Raw genomic sequence first — 8,488 nt, 5'->3', positions numbered from 1 at the left:
GGGGGGGGGGGGGGGGGGGGGTTGGGGGGGGGGGGGGGGGGGGGTTTAAGGGGAGGTTATCGGAGGGCACGGGGAGGTGTTTAAGGGGAAGTTATCGGAGGTTGCGGGGGTGTTTAAGGGGTAATGGGGAGTGTGTAGGAGAGAAGGTAGCTACTGGCGAGTGTGGGACCAGTGCTGGAGGGGAAGGGATGTTGGATGAGATGGATAGCTCAGGGGTACGTAGAGAGTGTAAAAGGGTTGGAGATGGTGTACTGGATGGTTTTGGGGAGAATGATGGAGCTCCTGGAGGGTGAGGAGGAGGAGGAGGAGGGTATCCCAGTGTAAGGTAGGTATCAGATGTTGTGGGAGGAAGAGGGGGCTGACCCAGGTCTTACCTCCCCTTTATTTGGGGTTTGTCTCTCTGTGTTCTCTGATTTTTGGGTTTGGAAGTTCCTGGCTGTTTGGTGACTTGTGGCATTGCACGCTTGTGGGTGGAGCAGAGAGCGTTCTGACTAATTGTCCATCTGGCACCGCACTGTCGGAGGGTCGGCGCCGAGGGAGCGCCGCACCGCACTGTCGTAGGTTCGGCGCCGCACCGTTGGAGGGGTCAGCCTGAAGGCAGCAGGCACTCTCGGAGGGGTCAGCGCTGAGGTGTGAGCGCCGCGCTGTCGGAGGTGCCATTTTGTGGGGTGGGGTGTGACATTTAACTGGGTAAACTGCTTTTGGACCTTGAGCAGCAGGGGTGTGGTGTGTTTGGTGAGTTAATGGCGCATTCTCCCTCGTGCCCAGTGTTGCCAACTTTATCCCTGTAATCCAACATCACAAAAACATTAGGATATTTTTGTCTCATGTATTGGAGCGTTAATGAGTATAAGTCGCTCTCTTTAAGATACGACATGCACGTATGTCTTTATAAGAAAATAGCTTGAAGGAACTCCCACGAAACTAAGCCATCCATACTTGAGGTTTCTGATTTCCTTCAGTGTCCAAAGTAATTGTACGAATTCAAGTTTTTTGGAGCAGTACCGAGAAACTGGGGCAGAGGCAGGCTGAGTCGAGTACGAGGGGACAGATCCCTCAAATTGAAGGTGGGCTGCTCGAGGCTGATGTCTGTCAAAGGGGAGGAGTAATCTTGAAACAACCCTCGCCCCAGAATTAAAAAGTGTGGTTAAGGCTGCAGGAATGGTGAGCTGGAAATGCCAAAACTGAGGCGCGTAGATTTTTTTTTAAAGGGATTAAAGATACTAGAATGAAGGTGGGACAGTGAAGGTAAGAAATCTATCAGCTATGATGCTGCTGATCAATAGAACGGTTACCGGTTCTCTCTTCCTTCCCCCGTCCCCGTATTGTACTGGACAGTTATGAGGCTCCAGTCAGAACTAAAGTCCATACAAATTCCTCGTTTGCAGCCACCCAGTTGGGACATGTTTATTCCAGTGCTGTCTGTGAAAGCTCAGTGGCAGCCTGAACAAACTTCAATAGGGCTCACCCAACAAAGCGGGCACAGCGCACCCACCCGACTACACAACACCCGACTCTCTGCCATTCCTTCACAGGAGCCCCATGGTGACAGGGACCTCGGTGCTGGGGGTGAAGTTCGACGGTGGGGTCATTCTGGCCGCTGACATGCTGGGCTCCTACGGTTCGATGGCCCGCTTCCGGAACATTTCCAGGCTGATGAAGGTGAACGACAACACAGTCCTGGGCGCGTCGGGTGACTACGCTGATTACCAGTACCTCAAGCAGGCCATCGAGCAGATGATGTGAGTGACCAGGGGAACTGCACCAGGAGAGAATGTGGTGGAGCTCGCTCCCTCGGGGAGAGAACTGGGGTGGGGGGTGGGGGTGCGTACTCACTACTGATCTTGTGAACTACCTTGTCTTTGTCCCTAGGATTGATGAAGAGCTGCTGGGAGATGGTCACAGCTACAGTCCGAAAGCCATCCACTCCTGGCTCACCAGAGTCATGTATAACAGGTGAGTGCTGGAAGGACCACATCGTTGGCCTCTCATCGCACTCTGTTCCCAGGCAGTTTTTCTCAGTCCAGCAACTCCCAGGCCTGAACATTCTGTCCAACTTACCAAATTTCATAGGACCCCTAAACCCCCTCCCTATGTCTGTCACCTCCAGCCCCCTACACCCCCTCCCTATCTCTGTCACCTCCTGGCTCAGGGACACTTCTCTTTTTAATAACATTCCTGTGAAGCGCTGGGATGAGAGGTGTTTCACAGTGTACTATAAAAATTGTTGTGGCCATTTATGTTCGCCCCGACATTGGCCAGTCAATCCGAAGGGAAACGGTGGGTGGGACCAAGCTGTCTGTGAGGGAAGGGGGCAGTGGTGGGACTCAAAGAGCCTACCTGCTGACCAAGAGCTGCCCTCAGCCCCTGCCCATCTGTGACCTGCCCACTGACTGGCCTCTTTCTGTTTCAGGAGGTGTAAGATGAATCCTCTGTGGAACACAGTCATCATTGGTGGGATGAACAACGGTGAGAGGTAATTGGTGTACACTGGCACGCTCCATTACGGTGATCGAGTGGCCATGCATCACCGTGATCCCTGCTGTGCGATTATATCCAACAAACAGATGGAGTTTAATTTAGTTAAGTGTGAGGTGCTGCATTTTGGGAAGGCACATCAGGGCAGGACTTATACACTTAATGGTAAGGGCCTGGGGAGTGTTGCTGAACAAAGAGACCTTGGGGTGCAGATTCATAGCTCCTTGAAAGTGGAGTTGCAGGTAGACAGGGCGGTGAAGGTGTTTGATACGCTTGCCTTTATTGGTCAGTGCGTTGAGTACAGGAGTTGGGAGGGTCATGTTGCAGCTGTACAGGACATTGGTTAGGGTCACTTTTGGAATACTGTGTTCAATTCTGGTCTCCCTGCTATAGGAAGGATGTTGTGAAACTGGAAAGGGTTCAGAAAAGATTTACAAGGATGTTGCCGGGGTTGGAGGGTTTGAGTTACAAGGACAGGCTGGATAGACTGGGGCTATTTTCCCTGGAGCATCAGAGGCTGGGGGGGCGGGGGGTGACCTTTATAGACGTTTATAAAATCATGAGGGGCATGGACAGGGTGAATAGCCAAGGTCTTTTCCCTAGGGTAAGGGGAGTCCAAAACTAGAGGGTGTGGGTTTAAGGAGGGGAGTGATTTAAAAGGGACCTGAGGGGTAATTTTTTCATGCAGAAGGTGGTGTGTATATGGAAGGAGCTGCCAGAGGAAATGGAGGAGGCTGGTACAGTTACAACATTTAAAAGGCATCTGGATGGGGACATGAATAGGAACGGTTTAGAGGGATAGGGGCCAAATGCTGAAAAATGGGACTAGATTAATTTAGGATATCGGGTCAGTGTGAATGAGTTGGAGCGAAGTGTCTGTTTCCGTGCTGTATGACTGACTCTGTAATCTGGTAGTAGCCTGACAGATTGTATGTGAAAATCTGTCTGCCTTGGCCTGTCACTGTCTGTGTGGAGTTTGCACCTCCTCCCTGTGTCTGCTTGGGTTCCGTCTCTTGGTCCAAAGATGCGCAGGTCAGGGTGGATTGGCCACGGGAAACGCAGGGTTATGGCGATACGGTGGAAAGCTCTTTGGAGGGTTGTTGCAGACTCGGTGGGGCCGAAAGGCCTTTCTCTGCACCGTGGGGGTTCTCTGATTATGACTGCTGCTCCGGTTTTGCTCGCTCTGCAACCCTGTGTTCGTGATGCTTGGCCGGCCCAGCAGAGGGAGGGCAATGGGGAGATTGGAGGGCCTTCCCAATGGTCGTGGCCTGGGTCTGATTAATACGTCAGTATCGTGTGCGCGCGCGCGTCTGTGTGTGGGGGTGCGCGTCTGTGTGCGCGCGCGATGTAGAAACAGTGGCCCTGAAACTGACCCGCCACCTCTGCAGTTTCCTAGGTTACGTGGACAAATTGGGGGTGGCCTACGAGGCTTCGACAGTGGCCACCGGCTTTGGGGCGTACCTGGCGCAGGTGAGTTCGCCACCCTCACTCGTTTCTCCCCTCCCCGCCCGCCCGCGCTCACACCTGACTGACTGTGTCTTTCCTTTCCATGTCCCCTGCAGCCTCTGATGAGGGAGGTGGCGGAGAAGCAGCTGATGTCGAAGGACGAAGCTCGCCAGCTGATTGAGCGCTGCCTGAAAGTCCTCTATTACCGTGACGCACGCTCCTATAACCGGGTAAGAGCGGCCAGGGGAGAGCCCGTGGGGGAGGGAGGGGGTAGGTTCGCCACGTGAGAGACACCAACAACATCTGGGACAACGTGACCCATTGCAAACGCATGTTTTGGGAAACAGGCTCATCAGTTTCTGTCAGCGCGGGCTCAGTCAAAAGGAGAGAGAGAAACAACAGGGAGATACTTGTCTGGTGGGGTTAGTGCCACATCATTTATACAGAGGCCCAGGAAACGTTCTGGGGACCCAGGTTTGACTTATGCCCCTTGGGAGATGGTAGAAATTGAGTTCTTTTTTTATTTGAAGAAAAATCTGGCAGTAAGAATTTAATAATGACTGTGAAACCGTTGTCCATTGTTGTATCAAACCCATCTGGTTCGTGGATGTGATTTTTTTTTTGGCGGGGGTAGGAAATTGTCCCGGTCAGGGATGTGATTCCAGAGCTAGGCGATGGGGTTGATTCTCAACTACCCTTGGGCATTTAGGAATGAGCAGTTAATGCTGGGTGAAGGCCTCGTCCTGTGAGTGAGACACAGACAGAGTGGTGACTAGATGATCAGATCCCAGAGTGAGCCAACCTTCCTCTGTCCCGACAAGACAGCTGCTCCTCCCTCAGGAGGTTAAAATTCTGATTTGTCCTCTTGGATCTCCGATGACCGTCTTGTGGGAGTCTCTCCCGCACAGTCGGGAGGTTGGTTGTGAGAGAGTCCGGGGTACTTGGGTGCCAGGTTAATGGGGACTTTGCGCAGGAATGCCATCTGCTACATCACGAGACCCCTTTTCCCCTGCCCTGCCAACCTCCTGTACACGACGAGGCACTCCCTTAGCGGCCCCACCGGCCCTCAGGTGACGCGGCGCTTCCTTGGCGCCACCGACCCCCCCCCCCTCCCGCGCCCTGAGCAGGAGCCGGGCCGAGTGCATTCTGGAGTGGTAGTGCTAAGTGTTGGGAATGATGCGTGATCTCGGGGGCTTGATCTGAAATCTCTGCACAGGCCCGTTTTGTTTGTGGCTGTCTTGTTGAAACACCTCTGTAAAGCTTAACGTCAGGAAGGATCTTTGACTTAGGGAGTTAGCTGCAGCAGTGATATCGCGTGTGCTGCAACTGCTCTGGTGTCGATTCCACCTTCTGCAAAGTCACAACAAGTGCAGCCTTTTGGGATTCGCTGGCAAACCGTGAGACCGTGTCTGCCTCTGAGATGTTTGTGTGCTGGCTGTTGTACTGAGCGAGCGAGTCTGAAGGCACTGACTGCAAACATAATGGTGCCAAGTTAATAAAGCTGCCAACTGATGAGCAGTGCCAGGAGACTTGTTGGTGATAGCTGGCGAGTTCTGAAGGACAGTGGGCCCACTTCCTTGGTGTCCTCCGATTATCCACCGTGTGTCTGAGTCCTAATGCCCTGGGGGCCTCAGATGGAGGGCAGCCGAGGCTGTCTGGCGAACCAGTGTTGACCGTACCCCACGATTAAATCAGATAGGGTGACTCCCGTTGCATCAGGAGATGTGAGAAGCTGTGGCTGCCCTGCTACAGCACAGAGATTCACTCGAGGTGTTTCAAACCGTGATTGGCTCCAATCAAGGGAGAGGCCGTTCCCACCGGGCAGGAGGGCTGCTCACCAGGGAGGGGCACGGATTGAAGAGAATCGGAGAGCGAGGAGGAGAATTAGTTCGCTGGCATTGGGATCTGGGACGTGCTGCCCCAGAAGGAAGCAACATTCAACAGAAACCTTCAAAACTGGGGAGGGGGAGAATCAGAGAAAGACCGAAAAGGGGGAATGTTGTGTTCAGAAAGGGGGAGGAATTGGAAAAATATTGGGGGAGAGAGAGATACTAGAAAACGATCAACTAGATCGTATTGAATGACAGAACAGGCTGGGAGGGCCAAATGGTGGCATCCTGCTCTTTTCTCTGTTTCTGCGGTTTTTTGCAGAAATACCTGTTCTCCTTCATAATCCTTCCTTGTGAGGAGGTGATGGATGCAGGTACAGTTACAACGTTTAAAAGACATTTGGATAAGTACGTGAATAGGAAAGGTTTGGAGGGATATGGGCCAGGAGCAAGCAGGTGGGACTAGTTTAGTTTGGGATTATGTCTGGCACGGACTGGTTGGGCCGAAGGGTCTGGCTCCGTGAATGTACTCGTTCCTTGGCAGTGATGTGACTGGTTGGGTTTGTTTACTCCCACAGTATCAGATTGCGACGGTGTCAGCCGCTGGCGTACAGATCGAAGGGCCGATGTCGGCAGAGACCAACTGGGAAATCGCGCACATGATCAGGTAACGGAGGGGAAGGCGGGGAATGCAAGCCATCGCCTGTGGCTTTCATGGCTGCCCCACTTGGGAATCCTGCAGCGAGTAACTCCCCTCCTGACCCCCCACTCCCCCCAAAAAGCCTGTCCCGTCATCGACAAAGCAGGAGTGTGAGGGAATACTCCCCACTTGCCCTGGATGGGGGCAGCTCTGACAAACACTGGAAGCTTGACACCGTCCAGGGACAGAGCAGCCCCACCTTGGATAGGCACCACATCCACAAGCACCCACTCCCTGCTGTGACTGAGTGTCGGTGGCGGAGTGTGTGCCATCTACAGCGACTCCCCAAGGCTCCTTAGACAGCACCTTCCAACCCCGGGACCTCTACCCCCTAGAGGGGGCAAGGGGCAGCAGGTACATGAGAACACCAGCCCCCTGCAAGTTCCCCTCTGAGCCCCCCCACACACCATCCCGACTTGGAAATATATCAGCTGTTCTTTCAGGGTCAAGATCCTGGAACTCCCTCCCTAAGGGCACTGTGTCCCTACACCACACCACCACATAGTTCAAGATGGTCACTCCCACCTTTACAAGGGGAAATTAGGGGAAGGGCAATAAATACTGGTGTAATGGAGAAGCTGATGTTTAAGGATGACAAAAAAAAAACAAACCGAGGATTAATCTGGGTCCATTGAGTTTGTTGACGAGCCAAAGATGTTGTGTGTATTCTGTGCCTGTGTCCTAACTGTGATAGCCCCACTCCAGCTCACCTTTGAATCTTCCCTGGAAGTACAGCTACTGCACTGTGGGTTTCAACCTGAGCAGTGGGAGCCGCCTGACATTGTTGCCCCCTCTTTTTAAAAATCAGCTGTTCTAACCTTGTGAGAGGGGCTTCCAGATGTCGAGAGGAGACTGGCTGCGGTGAAACGGCAGCCACCATACGGGTGAACAGGAAAGCAGGGTGGAGGGGCTGAATGGCCTCCTGCTGCTCCTTCGAGGAGGGGGAAGCCTCTGGCAGAGGGTATTAACGAGTCCTCTGTGTTAGCCCCCCCCACCACCCCCAGAACTACCTCCCTCCAGTGTGATCTCCAATCCCGCCTATTCAACCATCTTCCTGCAGTCGAGGCACTGGAAAAGTTGTAGATTTTCAGGTTTTACTGTCACGTGTGCTGAAGTCCAGGAGTACAGTGAAAAGCCCCCCCAAGAGGCGCCCTCTTGGGTACAAAGTAGTATGAGAAACAAGAGTTAAAAGGTTAAACATTACTATGTAGAATGGTAGAAAAATAAAGAAACAGGTAATAGTTTACATTGAAGTCTCTCGTAGTTTAAACTAGGAAAATAAGTAGTCCTCCGCAGGGCTGTTTGAGTGAGTGACTGAGGGCTGTATTTTCCAAGTGGCCTTTCGGTTGTATAATCCCCAAGCTGATGTGTTTGGGGGGAGTTCTGTGGAGGCGTTACCACTCCAGCTCCCTAACCTCTCAAAGTTTTTCTCTCTCTCCCTCTCTCTCTCTCTGTGTCTCTGTTTTGCTTTCAGTGGGTTTGAATAGACGGATGCCATGTGTTCACAGACGGCGAATCACTCCACACCAGAACTGCGATCTTCTCTCTGCATTCACTGACTTTTAAAGCCACTGTCTATTTGCTGGGATGCCTCTGGGAAATCTCTCGGTTGTATTTGCTGCAGGCTACGTGTATAACCCACTGGGGCAACGTGTTGAAATAAAGTGACCTTTTGGGAGACAGCGAGAGACCTGCGTTGATGGAGCTGTTTTCCTGGGAAGTGTGGTTGCTGCTGCTGTTGTAGGAAAATGGCAGTTTGTACACAGCAAACTCCTACAAATGTGAGAGTGACTCGGTTTGTCTACGTGTAATTAATTTGATTTAAGGGATTGATATGGCTGTAGGGTGAGCGGCTTCCTGAGAGACAACACCAGGATTAGTTGGAGTGGAGCTCCCTCAGCGCTGACCCTCCGACAGTGTGCCCCCCCCCCCCGGCAGTGCGGCACTCCCTTGGCGAATGTTGGGGGGGGATCGTGTGCTCCCTCGGAGTGGTCCAGCTGAATTAGAGATACATTGTGGTTGGGGGGGTGGTGGG

At 52.8% G+C, this 8,488-nt stretch overlaps 1 protein-coding gene across 1 annotated transcript in view; it reads left to right on the top strand.

Moving 5' to 3' along the window:
• Positions 1-8,141, top strand: part of psmb4 (proteasome 20S subunit beta 4) — an 8,693-nt gene extending 552 nt beyond the window's left edge. Inside the window, exons 2-8 of the mRNA XM_048620365.1 lie at positions 1,536-1,742; positions 1,873-1,956; positions 2,414-2,476; positions 3,867-3,948; positions 4,041-4,154; positions 6,332-6,420; positions 7,928-8,141. Coding sequence (XP_048476322.1) covers positions 1,536-1,742; positions 1,873-1,956; positions 2,414-2,476; positions 3,867-3,948; positions 4,041-4,154; positions 6,332-6,420; positions 7,928-7,940 — 652 coding nt within the window. The 3' untranslated portion in view covers positions 7,941-8,141. The remainder of the gene's footprint in view (positions 1-1,535; positions 1,743-1,872; positions 1,957-2,413; positions 2,477-3,866; positions 3,949-4,040; positions 4,155-6,331; positions 6,421-7,927) is intronic.
• Positions 8,142-8,488: the final 347 nt, after the last annotated feature.

The sequence above is a fragment of the Rhincodon typus genome, chromosome 46 (genome assembly GCF_021869965.1).
Source record: "Rhincodon typus isolate 14 chromosome 46, sRhiTyp1.1, whole genome shotgun sequence".
In the NCBI taxonomy this organism is placed as follows: Eukaryota; Metazoa; Chordata; class Chondrichthyes; order Orectolobiformes; family Rhincodontidae; genus Rhincodon; species Rhincodon typus.
Note: the sequence above shows the minus strand (reverse complement) of the source record. Positions and strands in the feature narration are given on the sequence as shown.